Source organism: Kryptolebias marmoratus, linkage group LG1, assembly GCF_001649575.2.
Source record: "Kryptolebias marmoratus isolate JLee-2015 linkage group LG1, ASM164957v2, whole genome shotgun sequence".
NCBI lineage: Eukaryota > Metazoa > Chordata > Actinopteri > Cyprinodontiformes > Rivulidae > Kryptolebias > Kryptolebias marmoratus.
The window spans coordinates 10,331,282-10,347,160 of NC_051430.1; the positions used below are offsets into that span (position 1 = coordinate 10,331,282).

Consider the following 15,879-nt stretch of genomic DNA (forward strand, 5'->3'; position numbering starts at 1 on the left):
GCAGGTAATAGGTTGATGAAGTAAATGGACTGAGGGGAAGAAAAGCTGTTTTGTGCCTTGATGTTCTTGATTTGAGCACTCTGAAGCACTTACCTGAAGGCAGTAGCTCAAAAAATACAGATCCTGGATGGGGGTCAGTGGGACAGTGATGATTCTCTCAGTAGTTTGGACCATCTGCCGCAGTTTCCTAATGTTAGATTTAGTCACTGAACCAAGCCAGTTATAGAAGTGCATAAAACTGCTTCAGTGACAGCTGAATAGAACTGGGTCGGGATGTTCTCTGTTGGACTTCATTAGCTGGTGGAGGAAGTTTAGATTCTACTGGGCCTGCTGCACAAGAGAGTCAATGTGGGTTGTCCAATTGTGTGATTGTGATGCTCAGAGAGCCGAAGCACTTCAGCAGGCACAAGGTGTTCAGGATGGTCAGGAGTAGATGCATAATTAAGGGTCTCCTGATGTCCTCTATTATCTCTACACCTTTTTGTGTGTTTAGTGCTAGGTTGTTATAACAACACCAAACAACCAACTGCTTGACCTCCTTCCACACCGATGACTGACATGGCATCTGTAACCTCTAAGACATCGTTGTCCAATCCTGGTCCTGGAGGGCCACTATCCTGCATGTTTCAGACGTTTCCCTGCTCTTCAGCAAGTCTTCAAGTTCTGCAGAAGCCTGTTAATCATTCAGTCATTCAAATCAGGTGTGTCAAAGCAGAGAAACACCTAAAACATGCAGGACAGCGGCCCTCCAGGACCAGGATTGGAGACCCCTGCTCTAAGAGCTTAACAGATGCATGTATATGTACTTTGTTCAGGTAAAAGTCTAATTGAAGATTAAAAAGCTAATTTCAATGGAAACCTGGCCAAGAAGGCAGTAAAACATACAACATTTATATTACAATTGGTATTCAGCATGCAAGTTAATATTAACTTTTATTTAACCAGGCAAATGCTACTGCGATTGCAGATCTCTTTTTCAAGGAAGGCAGTGGCCTGAAGGCAGTTTAAACATGTATGTTTTTGGGCTGAGTGAGGAAATCGGAAAACCTGGAGAAAACCCACACAAACACAAGGACATGCAAACTCCACACAGAAAGATGCCAGGGATTGAACCCAGTATATTCTTGCTGAGAGGCAGCAGTGCTAACCATGGACCCACCATGCTGCCCAAAGAAAGTGAACAACCAAACCATGCTCTAAAATCAGACAGGCAACACCATTAAAAACAGTTACATTGACAAAAATAACCATTTGCTCTCTCTTTTTTAAAGTTGATTCAAACTTATGCATGGTAATAAGTTCTGGCAATTTCAAATCCTTTTGAAAATTACTCTAGGATTCAATTTAATTTAAGTTTCAGCTTAGAGACAAGTCTTTTAATGCGAGTTATAAATGACAAGTTTTGATCAATATTGGTCCCTAAATATTTACAGTATACAATGTCAACATTTTGATTTTGCTCTTTTAATCCTAGGGAGTTCAGACAGCTCTTTGCCATTTGACATTATTATAAATGTATAGACGTTAGGCATGCATTTCCAACCTAATTAAATTGTGGTAACTGGGACAGAACAACATCTAAAGCAAACTGGAGAAATTCAAGGGTTTGAGCAAATAATAGAGATGACCAATAAAAGATTGCATCATCTGCATTAAAGTGGACTGCGGCATTTTACAAATTATCACACAGATTATTTATATAGAGAGTGAGGATCAGAAGACCTAACATGGAGACCTGAGGAATTCCTTTGGATAGTGTGATGAGGTCCAGTCATCACTGTAAAGGTAAAAGAGTAGTGTGAAAAGCTGACTTTTTCAGGGACTAAATGTGAATTTTCTCAGCCAAACTGCTGTCTGTTTGTCAGAAAGCTGTATTCAATGGTTTGTCAGATTTTTACATTAAGATCACAAAAATGTAACTTGCTTAAGTTTAGATAATTCCATGAAAAATATTTGAACAAATAGCTACCTGTAGTGGACGCCTCAAAGCTATACTGGCAGGCACTGACCCTGAGTCAGTTCAGGTGCTGATAAACTCATAAGACATCTTTTTTTTCTGCTGTTTAAGCTCTACAAGTGTTTGATATTAGAGTAGCAAACCACTTAGCAGTTACTTCTAATTACTGTCACAGCCTCATAGTCAGCTGAAAATTAAAAATAAACACATCCTTAGTTAATTTAAAGAATGGACCTTGACTCAGTTTTGTCATCGTATTCGATGACAGCTAGTTAAAGTCTGTGTAAAGTGAATTCAGGAATTTACCTTGAAACATCTAAAAAGGTTGTGAACTTCAAGCTCTTGTGATAAATTGGGAAATTAGATCCTTTAAACGATTTTAACACCAGAAGGTCAGAAATCTTTATTAGATTATCAGATGGTGTAAAAAAGATGACCTTGACAGAAAAATGCTTTATTTTTCTAAATAGTAGACCTATTAGTGTCTAGCAGCTTACACTTACTCAGAGAGCTGGAGTTCTGCTCAGGAGATGAAAAGCTGTGCCATGTTTGACAGGAAAATGGGCAGATGCTGACTAGAGTTGTGCTCGATTTATTGATCTTGTGAAGAGCCACAGTGACTGAGAGCTGATGATAACCATCAGCACCTGCCTCTGCGATAATCATTCTGCACCTGGAACTTTTACAAACATGTGCTGGCCGCAGCAATTAGAGATTCACCTTAGGCAAACTTGATTGGATGTTTTTCTTTACTGCCTTTTATTGTTGAATTCTGTTTACATCTTATGCAAAATCACCAACAATGCCTGTACACCAATGTGTGCATATTTCATTGTGTCCTTAGTTCACAAATAGATACATTTATCTTTGTTTGCAATATCACACCTAACAAACACATTTTGGCACTTAGATTCTTTCAGGGTTTTGAAAAAAGGTTTGAAATAATATTAGCAATTTCTTTCTCTTTTTACATTAGGTGCTCAAAAACGTCTTGAGGTGAGCTGAACTAAAAAAACGCTATTTACTAACTGGATAAAAGATTTCACCTAAGGTCAACTTAAGAAGAGTTTTTGAAATTTTCCTTGTCTGCCTGCAGTGTAATTTAATGTGCTTCACTTTGTTTTCTTTGCCTTGCATTATATTGTTTGGGCCATTTATAAAACCCAGATTCCATCCATATTTAATTTTGCCATGGCATTGGTAGCTCACATTGGCAGAATTAGGTCTAATGCAGAAGACCTTTCTTTGGCCACTGACAACAATACTGATCTTAGTTTTAAGCACAGTTGATTCTCATGTTGTGATGTTTCCCCTTGGTGAAAATTATTTGATATANTATATATATATATATATATATATATATATATATAAATAAAGTGGATTTGGGCAGGGTTTTTTTACATTAACTTTGGACAAAGCTAGAACAGTGACTGTGGCATCCTCTGAGGTTGTTCTGCCAAATCAAGCAGTAGGGGTGGGGAGTCAGGGTAGGGGGTGGTGGAGTCTGAGGGTAATTTATCATTCTTTGTGACACATACCACTTCTTATTTCCCTGAATGTGTGCAGATTATTTTTAACTGCAGTCACATATAAACGTGTGTTCAGCATTTCAGTTCTATCATGTGTCACTTCAATAATACAGTATCATCTAGTCCTCACCAGGTCTTAAAAATGCAACAAAAAAATGAGCCAAAATACAAAATCACTGTGTGAAAACAACCTTTTTCTTTGTGTGTTGTTCTAAGTTAACTGGAAAACTGGAAAATAGGATAACAATTACCTTCTCTTTCACTGTTGTGGAATTTTGAATTATTGACAATTTTTGAATTCTCAAGTTATTGATATATTACACACTAGTAGTTCAGCATTACTGATTATCTGCCAAATACTTATTATCACTTGTGTATGTTCCTATGATTACTCTCATATTATTAATGTCATTTTGCACACTAACTCTTATTGGATGTACATCTACATCAACCCAATCCAAACATCATATTGAGTTTTAAACAAGTAAACTTTAAAATTTAAAAACAGTGCTTTCTTTTTTTACTCTTACTGAGTTTTGAAAGACAGTAATAACCCAACCCACTGAGCATCTGCATAAAACAGGAGACCTGACTTGGCAGAGTGAAGAGAAGTCCTGTCATCATTTGTTCACAGTAAAGCTTAACTGTGTCTGTTTTGTAGCAAAATATGTCATGAACCATTTAATGGATTTTAATGAAACTCTTAGAAAGTAAAAATTGGATATACATTTAGAACTGCTTAACTATTGGAGTAAACCCAATTTATGGTGGCTGTCTCAGCTAATTGACATTAGCTAACACAAAAAAGCTACACCTCAGTGAAATTTATAGTGAGGAAAACTTTAGTGTGGTAGTAGCTGACAGTCATTCATAATACATACTCCAAGCACTACACATCGTGCAACATTGTTGAAAAAAATGTTGTTTTTTTATTGGCATATATCCTGTTTTCTGCTCACAAAATGTCTCATGAACCACTTGATAAATTGTATTGAAACTCACAGAAAGTCATTGGATGTACATCTACATCAACCCAATCCAAACATCATATTGAGTTTTGATACATGTAAACTTTATAATATAAAAAAAGGTGCTTCCTTTTTTACTCTTACTGAGTTTTGAAAGACAGTAATAACCCAACCCACTGAGCATCTGCATTAAACAGGAGACCTGACTTGGCAGCGTGAAGAAAAGTGCTATCATCATTTGTTCACAGTAAAGCTTAACTCATTTATTGACAAGGATCAAATCCTATTCCTAAAATGGAACTAACTGATGTTGGGTTTTAAGAGGATGAATTACCTTCTCTGTTATGTAGATGAAACAGCAGATGCAGAAAGAGGGATGAGATAAACTCTTCTGTCAAAACCAGACTTCTCCTCATTTCTTAAACTTCTAACTTTATTGTTACATTGAAAGTTGTTTTATTTTGTATTGTTGTGTACTTGATATGTTGGCCTTCAGACTGCAAAAGCTACTTCTACTTTCTTCAAGAACAGATGAAATAAATACTTAAAAGATGGGCTTGAAGCTTAAAGAATAGAAAGTGCTCTTTTATTGAGATATCTAACAAGATCTGAAAAGTTATGCTTGAAATTTAACTATAACGCTCCATTGTTAATTTATTGTTTTGCTTTGAGCAAACTATTTTAGCAGACTTCATTTTTCAACACCAAATGTGTTTTGTCTGCTATGTTTAGCTTTTATTTTTCATGAAGACTAATTAGCAAGTTTATTTGTGTCAGTTTCTAAAGCAACACTGGCATAAATGTGAAAGGAGTGTATTGCATTATTCAGCCTCTAACAACAAAACCTTTTATTATACATGGTTTGGCAACCAAAAATAATGCATAAGTTCATCCTATTTAACTTTAGAGAATGTGGTGACAGTGTCATGACTTGTGATGGCATGTTTTTCACACAAAGGAAGAGCATAGCATCTTTCAAAATAGTTGAATAATATTGTGATGAGAAGCAGAAAAATTGGGATTTGTGTGAAAAGTTCTAAAACTAAAGTGATAGCAGAGATCCATATACTGCTTGCTTGTCATAAATTGCATCAGGAGAAATTCAGAAATATATTTTTCTGCTCTGTATGAAGGTGGCACGGCAGAGCAGTGGTTAGAGCTGTTGCTTTTGCGCAAGAAGGTCTTTCTGGGTGGAGTTTAAATGATCTCCTCATGCATGCATGGGTTTACTCCAATTTACCAAAAACATGCATGTTAGGTTAATTGGTAACTCTATATTGTCCCTAGATCTGAGTGAGAGTGTGAATGGTTGTTTGTCTCTATGTGCCCCTGTGATGGACTTGCAACCTGTCCAGAGTGTCCCTGCCTCTTACACAGTGACTGCTGGAGATAGGCACCAAGTCCCCAGGACCCAGAAAAGTGAAGCGGGTAAAGAAAATGGATGGATGGTTGTTAAAAATTTGCTTGCATTTTGTTGTTTTTTTTTTACAACTACCCACGTCAAATCAAAGAATTTCTGTCATTATTAATGACTTCCGCAGAAAGAGACAAATTTTCAGCTCCAGAAAACAGTCTTTTTACTTTTTGTAAATATGCTCTTATGGCAATAATTGATGCAATAATTCAAGTGATAAACCTCTAATCTTAATGTATGTTGCTACAAACATTTCAGTTTGGTTCAATATTTTCACTCTGCACTTACCTTTCTTACCTTTGTATGATCTGAACTTATTTGGCAGATAAACTGTTATTTCTGTTTCTTTCTGAAGTGAAGTTGATGCACTATGGTGGAGGAAAGTAAGAATTAAAGCAAAAGGAGAAACAAAGGTTGTTTCTCAACAAAAAGTTGAGAACTAATCTTTTTTATGTTCAGATTGTTTTATTTTTAAGGTTTAAGCAAACAATGAACATAATGAACTATATTATTTGATGTTTTATGACAAAAAGTACTACAAAAATCCTTTCATGCTCAGCTGAGAAAAGCAATCTTGGTAAATGTTTTTAATGTTGAATAAGTGCTGATTATCAGACTGTGCTACCTCAGAAATTGATGAAAATGTTGAGATAATAGGTTTTTTGGTTCTTGACAACATACCTTTAAATTCATTATCTTTAAAAAATATTTTTATTGTTTTGGTATGTACACATTAACAACTTTTACTTGGTATCCATCTGGCAAATCTTGATAAACTTTGCTGCAAGAACTCCAAAAACTAACAGACAATAACAACAACAATACGCATTGTTTGTATTTTGCCCAGTGACAGATTGCTTCCATATTGCTCTCTTTTTACACCTTCACTAACTGAGCAGTTCTGCTTCTGCTTATGTAATTCAGAACATTTCTGTCTTCTTTTTTCTTCCCTAAAGGTCTGAACCTATTCTGACCCGCATGAAAGAAGATCACACCCGCATCATTCTTCCTGCCATAGACAACATCAAGTACAACACCTTTGAGGTGCAGCAGTATGCCAATGCTGCCCATGGCTACAACTGGGGCCTTTGGTGTATGTACATCATCCCCCCACAGGAGTGGCTGGACAAGGGCGATGAGACGGCCCCTATCAGGTGAGGGCAGTAGCTGATGAACAGCGTCCATTATGGATGAGGACGTTTGATGAAATATGGATAGCTTTGGGATATGACTTATTCATGTACAGAGCCATCAAACAATGGTGATCAGTAGTCCAGTGTGCCACACACAAATAAAGGTCTCCTGTAGTAAGCTGTCTAATTAACATGATGAATATCTTCATTTTAATGCAGGATCATGAGGACATAATGATGAGGAGGTGTCATTACTGTTATTGTGTTGTGTATACCATTACCTATTGCCAAATTAAGGACAGTGGAGGTTCATACTATATTCATAAACAAATAAAAATAAAAAGAACTATTTTAAAAAAAGAAAAGATCAAAACCCTAAAGCCCATGCCATAAACTGTTACTTTAAGTCAGGTCTTTTAAATGTCAAACATTTACATAAATGCATTTTAGGATTAATTTGAATAAATATGAGATGGTTCTAGATCAAAACAAGCATGCAGTATATGATTTAAACAATCAACTTATGTCATGCAGTTGGAAAGCTTCCTCAGTCTGGTCATGTCCCTTTACTTACATCGTAACTGGCCCTATGCTCAGTGGGGTTGCAAAACGACCTCTGCTTCAAAGAGTTTGGGCTGTGGACCAGGACTAAAAAATGCACATGTTGGATAATCTATGGCACAACTCACTGTACAAAAAAAAAAAAAAAATGTGGGCATATCTTATTGGCTGTAAGTGGACATGACTGTTGAAGTATTTGTGAACATTTGATAAAATAAAATCAACATGCTCTTTTTGTTTAGCACTGGGAACAAAGGTATGGTGTTGACTTCAAGATGATGTGTGTATTCTGGGCTAAGCTGTGTCCTCATTGTAGTCTAATAACATGAGCAACACACAAGGTGATATAGCAGTTTCACCCATGCACAAAACGTCAACAGGAAAAATCAAACTTTGACTGTACAAACCTGCCTATTTACAACCAGAAAGTCTGCATGAATTCTATTAATTTCAGTTTTCTAACAAATCCAAACATCATATTGCTAATTTTGTTTGAGCTGGAGACTAATTAAGAAGGCTAGTCAACTTCATACATTAATACAAGTATTTGCATTAAAAAAAAAACTTGTACAGAAAGTGACTAAACTTTTAAAGTTTGCTCCAAAAGCTCATTTTCCACAAACAACTGCCCTTATACTGTACACATCGTGGGCTTTGATGTGTTCTCAAACCTTCACAGTGAATACATTTGTCTTTCTTTTAAGTCCAAAGGTGTGGTGTTGCAAATTTTACCAGCTCAGGAAACAGGATTTTGGTCTGATTTTTATGTCTTTAGACCACATATTCTTTTGTAAGTAGCAAATATTTTTGTTGAGACCCAGCCTTTAAACGTTGTTGATATTCTCTTTCCGTATTGTAAATCCTAAAATTAGTGGCAGCAGCCATGTTGAATGTTTAGACTTTCTGGGTCATGGGGGAGTGAGGTGGGGGTGTGTGTGTACAAGCAATCACATGGATAGGTGACCTCTACAGAGACAAAACTTCAGCAGGAATTGACAAGGACTGGTTATATGCTGCTTCAGAAGCTATAAGCTTGATCTCAAAACATTACATAATTGACTTTAAATTTTGCCCATGAATACATTTATTCTGTCACTGAAATCACAGCAAGTTATGTTTGTTGTTTTCAATCGAGCTTCAAATATTGGACATTCTGATGCTTGTTGTAAGAATTTCATCATTTCATTAGTACTAGCCATTTACACATGCTTTTGAATTGTGTCCAAGAGCAACCAAAATAAAATTCCAAACCAGTTTCATGGCCTCACAGTAACACACTCATTAGATACAAGGTGTCTCATACCAAGAATGTGATGACAGTTTCTACCGTGGGCCTAAATATTGGATGTTTTCTCCTAGCTCCATAAAAATCATTTATTACCGAGAATCAGCTGCTGGGCTTGGGATACACAAACAATAAAAAAGGAGCTCCAGACATTGCTGAGTCGCTTCCGTTTCCCTGTTGACACTTTATTGCCAATGGACAGATCGCCTCAGGGGCCAGATGAAGTGTGTCGGCCGTGTGGATTTCTATTGGAAATCATTGTCCTGCTTGTTTTCTCAAGGTTTCTGCCCATCAACAACAGAGTCTTTTCTAGGCGTTGTGATAGATTCAAACAGAAAGATGGTGAAAGGGTGCAGGAGTGCACAAAACTGTCACACTCCGACACTACAGAGAATTGAAATCATTTAGAAAACATGACAGAAATAGGCTTTCTTCAGCAGCTGCCATGATTATTGATGGGACACAACAGAAAAAAAAGTGAAAACGGCTGTCTAAAGGTTTTTATAGATGAACAAAAATGTGAAATCTTCAGGTTAAACAGTATAGAAACTGGTTTCTAAGTGGAATATTGAGGTGTTTGTAAAATGAGAGGCCTACACTAGAATGTCTGTCAACTCATATGGTCCAAAAAAAGCGGTCTCCAAAAGTTTTTCATGGTTTGATTTCAAACGAGACAGCTTTCCCACGGACTACAGAATAAAAAGAAATTCTGCAACAGAGTTTGCTGTTTTACTCGTTTTTGCCAGGGTTAGCTTGTAGGTTTGTATGGAACCCTCCAGGGGTTATGAGGAAAAGTAGAACTTGAAGTCATAAAAATCTGTTCTCTCAGTTTAGGAAACCTTAAGCACAAATGCACAATTGTGTTGGTGCCTATGCGCAGTAGCTGTGGTGTTTTGTTTTCAGTGTGAACAGGGAAACTGATGCGCAATGATGGAAGTGAGATAAAGGTTTAGAGACCATCTGATCAGCCTGTAATATTCAGTAACATTAATCATTTGTCTCTGTTTTTGCCTAAATCACGTCAGACATTTTTATTTTCTTTTACCATCATTCCAACAGTCCAATTAGAAAAATGCACATTTGTGTAACTTTGGAAATCTGCTATCTTCATGTTACTGTATTGATGATTGCTAAATATTCATCCAGTTTGGACTTTGACTTGTTTTGATTAGAATTAGGCTGTAGTGCATTGTCTGCTTCTCTGCAGGAGATGATGTTTGCATTTGTTTTACAGGTCTGATGGCTTATTTGGAAGTTAGTCATCCTGGAAATAAGAATTAGTCCAAGATTTTAATGTTATCAGACCCAATGTTCAGGTATTGCTTGTTCTTAAACAGAATGGCATCTGTTAGCAAATCTGTGTGCACAGATAAATGAAACTGAGGGCATGAATTTTGAACCTATGTGTACAATTTAGGTTTGCTAGTATGTGAAAAATTACTGTCACTGTGTCAACCACAGGAAAGAGACGTGAAATAGTCATTTGTCAAAATAAAATACCCTGCACATCATTTTCTATAAAACTACTTATATAGATTATTTTTAAAAAAGTATTATTAGTTCTGCATGGCCTGGAACCAATCAGTCCATGAACTGGTTATGGTCTTTGTCCTTGGCCTGGTGCTTAAAGAACCCAGTTTAAATGGCGTAGTTTAAATCACTCTTCAAAACATAAGGAAACATGCCTGTCTTTTAAAACAAATAAGCTCTGTTGTCACAAGTGACAAGCTCTTTTTTTACATTTTTCATTGGTTTTTTATCCATAAAACAGTAGATCAATGTGATGAGTGACCAATAGAGTTGATAAAATAAAATGGTATAAAACAAATGTAACTATAATAATTTCACCAAACAGCGAAAAAAAGAAATTGTTACATGTTAAATTAAGTTTCAGGTAATTAAAGCTAGAGTACCAACTTAAAAAGCAAAGATTCTTTTGGGAAACAGCGATCTAAATTATCTGTTTTGCTCTAGATGTTCATACTGCAAGCAGTGATCAGATGTAGAGGGGGTCCACAGGACAGATGAGCCCTGCAGGCTGACCATCTGTAAACCAAAAATAACTTAACCTTGTGATACTGACTGAGTAAACCAGGAACACCACAACGCTGGTGGCAGAGGGGCATCATAAAAACATTTAATGATTAAAGGCCTATCATTTCTTGAAGGAATTCAAGTCACAGTCTCACATGATCTCCTGGTGCTTGAAGTATTTGTTGTGAATGATTGTCAGCTACTACCTCACCAAATGTTTGCTCACTATCAGTAAAATTCATTAAGGTATAGCCATTTTTGTGTAGTCTAAAGTCAATTGGTTGTGGGGATGTGGTGATTTGGCTTTTTTCTGGGTTTTGTTTTTGTTTTATTTTGATTTTAGTTCTTTGGTTTTTGTTTTGTTCCTTTTGTGTTATTTGGTTGTACTTTTCGTTTTTGTCTCATGTTCATGTTCATTTTCACTCTCCCCCAGTCATTCACTTCTCTGTCAGACACGCCCATCTTCACCTGTTCCCACTCACCTTGTTATCCCCAGTCTTTAAAACCCGGTCATTTCTCTCCATACCTCGCTGGTCCATTGTCTAAGGTTTGTTTGATGTTTGTCTCTCTTGTTTGCTTCGCTCCGTGTTCCTGGTTTTCTGAGTTCTGTTCCATTTATGTATTTTTATTTAGTTCTTATCTGTTTGCTGCCACGTCAGCTTTTTGTTTTTGTTCGTTTTCCTAGTTTAATAAATTAGTTTTTCTTTCTTTAAAATGAGTCTGGGTTCGCCTTCGTCACTCCACTTCCTGACAGGGGATCATATTAAACTGGTTTAACTCCAAAAGTTAATCAGTTGTAGGTGTACAGCCAATAATTACTTTCTGAGAGTTTAATTGAAATTTGTCTTGTGGTTTATGAGACATTTTCACAACAGACAAGTTAACAAAAAAGTTGACTCGAACAGTTAATGCTGAAGTTTTAGGGAAATATGTTGTACAATGATGAGAACAATGCTCAGCTACTCAGCTACTGTCACATCAGATTTTAGCCTAATATTTGTAAAATAACTGAGTTGTAGTAACTTTTGTCAGTTGGCTGTGGTGGCCATATTGAATCGGGTTAACTCCAAAAGTTAATCAGTTGTAGAAGTCAACCAAACAATTCCTTTATGAATGTTTTGGTAAAATTTGTGTTTTTCTGTGTTTTTTTTTTTTTTTAAACAGGACAGACAAACAAGTACACACACATCTACACATAGACAGGAAACAATATTGCTCCCCCTTTGGTTTTGGCAATATCTAGGTTACAGAATAACATAACATATAACTAAATCTTAATTCCTGGACAAGACCTGACTTTTTTTAACTTTACTTACTGATTTGTTTATGGAAGACTAAATGTTGCTGCAACATTTCAGTTGAGAATGAAGGATTGATGAGGTGATTCTTAAAGAGGTGTTAGATGTATGGTATTTAGCCTCTATTTGCAGAATTTTAAGAAGAACAGATGGCTCTAATTACTCACTTAATTGGCTCCAGTTAATTGGCTCTAGTGGGGGAATCACTTTAATATTGCTAGTTTAATCACCTTGCACACCAGACAACTAGGAGTGGCTCTAACTTTGATGAAAATGACTTTGTTTTACAAAATAAAATTACTAATACAATAAGCTTTTAGTGCTGATTGTTATCACAGTGAAAACTTTTTAATGACAGTTTCATAAGAGATTCACATGTAAAATTTATATTGGCAGTTTGAGGCATTAGTCTTATTATCATCCTCCAAAGGCAATAATGTTTTGGTCTGTGTCAGTTGGTTTGTCAGTGACATTAGAAAAATATCTCAAAAATAACTGAGCAAATTTTAATAACATTTTCTGAAAGGAATCATTGACTGCACACCTAAAACTCATTAGCATTTGGAGTCAGTCAAAGATTCAAGATGAATGCTATGGCTATTACATTTTAGTCTAGAGAGAAATGGCTACATTTCAGTGAGTTTAACAAATATTGTGCTAAAATTTGGTGTGGTAGTAGCTGACAGTAGTTCACAACACAAACTCCAAGCGCTAACCAATCATGTGAGATATTGCAGTTTAACGTGCTCATAATAGTTTTTTTCTTTCAAGGTTGGACCAGAATTGCTATAACTTAATCATTTCTCAACATAAGATGATCTTAGTCTAAAACACTTGCATGAAAGGTGGCGAGAGAAATGTGTTTCTCTAGGAAATGCTAGGCCTTTAATTTTTGCATTGCTTGGACTACTTTAAGTGCTGAGTCTGTGCTTAAACAGCGATACAGTATTGATGTATCCAGGAAGTTTATTCCAAAGAGTTGTGCTGAAAGTTTGAGGCAAGGTAGGTCACTTGTCAAAAGAACAGAGAGGATGAGGTGAAGCCGCTGAGTGTGTGTGTTTTTATCTACACAGCCAGCCGCAGCCTTCCTGTCATCCACTTTTGATTTAAACAAAACTGTACTCAGGAAACACAACTGCACCATATGAGGCATGAATAAAAATGTTGTGTACAATGAAAATTCAACCAAAAGTGTTTAACTACATCTGTAATGCACTTAACAAAGAGTCAAAATGGAGCTGTCAGCTTTTGTTCTGAGGAAGTTTTGAAGTCCAGTTTCTCAGAAATGTAAATTCGAGCAAGCTAGGTCAAATTGACACAGACCATTTAACACTTTTTTCTGAGGCTTTAAAGCCATTGACAGGGCAGAATTTGGAGAAAAGCTTTTCACAGAACTTTGAGGGTTTGGAGCCCCGTGTCAGGTTTATTTATGCTCTGATCCCAGATGTTCAGAACAACACTCAAAAGTGATGGCCCACGCAGAGTCTTATATGAGGTCTAAACTTAAAAGCTCTGTTCTCTTTGGCTCGCGTACTGTACGGCCCTGAGCACTCCGAGTCAATAAATCGCAGAACAGCTCCAGAAGCACTTTAAAATACTGCTGCTGTGTCTCTCAAACTGAAGCTGCAGACGCACGCTTGTCTTCAGTCCATGTGAGCTGCAGTGTGTATGCTGGACTTGTTCTACGCATTCAACCAGACCGATGAATAGAACTAATCACTGATCTTTGTGCAATAATAATACAGCCAGCATGTGAAGGGCGACCTGCGCTTTTAAGAACTGACAAGATGACAGAACTAAGAAGTAAGGAGGGGGAAAAATGTACTCTCATGGCACTATTTCTTTGAAATTTCTGTAAGGCAGAAAAAATTAGAAAATCGTTTTAAATTGCTGCAGTTAACTGGAACAAAAAGGTCTTCGCTGTTTTGTAATTTCATTAAAAATTTGTGAAAAAATGTGTGAAAACATTAAAAATTTAGAAATTCGGTGATAGACCAGCTGAAAGTTCCTGAGCTCTGTAGGCTCATACATTTAAAAGAGTTTATTATCATCTGGTGTCAAAAATCAAAAAGTTTGTCTGTACCATTAGTAAAATGTCTGTATGAACCACTGATGGATTACAATATAATAGTCAAATAACAATCTTTGGATGTACGTCTACAACTGATTGACTTTTAGAGTGAACCTAATGCAAGATGGCTGCCATAGCTAATCAACCTTAGAAAACACGGAAGCAACTATAACTCAGTAAGTTTTTCAGATATTGAGCTAAAGTTTAATGTAGTAGTAGTAGTACAACACAACACATACTCTGAGCATGAGAAATATTACATGAGAATGTGCATAACCTTATTTTCACAGTTTGGCAAAACAGGCTCCAACTCCATCTTTTCTTAAAATTTCTTAGGTGATATGCAGTCCAGCCCTTACTCCCTTTAAACATATTGAGTCTTAGAGCTAAAATCTTTTTCGATATTTCTTTTTTCAAAAGAACACGTAAAAGACACATGGTATCTAGAGAAATAAAGTCTTCAAATAATTTTTAAAGAATAGCTTGCTGCTGTTTTAGCCAAACACTTTTTGTTATTTTCTGCCATTGAACCCAGTTTGACCCTCCTTCCTCTCTTATCCTGACTGCTGTGAAGACACTCCAGGCAGCGGATTTGTCAGACAGACACTTGACCTTTGTGTTGTGTGTGTGATAAAGGGCAGTTGTTGTTCAGTGCTCACAGTGACAAACATCATCATGGATAAACTTCGCAAATCTCAGTTCAAGGAGAAATCATGTCCTTACCTCATTTGTCAACAAAGCAAAAAAGCCAGCATCTTTTTACTGCTGACATCTTCCAGCACCAATCTAAAGGCTTTGATTGAACCAGAGCTAAGTAATTGAAGACACATAGACAGTTAAAGGTACAGTCAACACAGTAAACATTCACCTGTCAAGATAATAATATACCATGTATTATTTCAGTTTTATTATATATTGTTTCTGTGTTTTCATAGTTTCTTGTTGTCTCTTGTTCATTCAAGTTTTTGTTATATTTAAATCAACAGTACAGTTTTTTGTTAAGTAGAGATCTGCTAAAAGGTAAGAAACAATATGTCACTTATTGTAGATACCTCTTTAAAGATCCATGGTTTGGAGAAATAATTTCAATATGACCAGAGTGACAAGCTAAAGGCCAGCCCAAGTGGTGCTTAAAGTGAGAAAAAAAAAAAGTGTGTACTCTTCCTCCACTCTCATATAAGGCATCCATATTTTGTTTGGCCAAAACTTAAATTACCAACAGATTTACTGTTTACTTACAGTAACAATCATCCTTTCTGTGCACAGACTGTAAATATTACTGTCCTCAGTAGCATTGATCAGATTCCTGGCACTCACCTGTGTCTTTGACAGTTTAAAAGTTAGGCACAAGTAACTAATTATTGTTCCTCATGCGTCATGAGCCACCTGATCCCCTATATTTGACCCTGTCAGAAGCAGTGTAGAGCGGGTCAAGACATCCTGTTTCCAACCAGTGTTCTGTAGGTAATGTAGTTTAAGGTTCAGCTGTAGCTTACAGTTAAGGAAACAGTACCACTGTGTACCGGCCCATTTTGCATCTTAGTCAATTTTGCATCAATGTCAATGTCATTGTCAATTTATTTATATAGTACATAAAAAAACAAAGATGACCAAAGTGCTTTACAATTC

At 36.4% G+C, this 15,879-nt stretch overlaps 1 protein-coding gene across 1 annotated transcript in view; it reads left to right on the forward strand.

Annotated features, from left to right (window-relative positions):
- The window catches only part of galnt9 (polypeptide N-acetylgalactosaminyltransferase 9), a 101,416-nt gene that overhangs the window by 50,789 nt on the left and 34,748 nt on the right, over positions 1-15,879 (forward strand). The window contains exon 5 of the mRNA XM_017414702.3: positions 6,825-7,022. Coding sequence (XP_017270191.1) covers positions 6,825-7,022 — 198 coding nt within the window. The remainder of the gene's footprint in view (positions 1-6,824; positions 7,023-15,879) is intronic.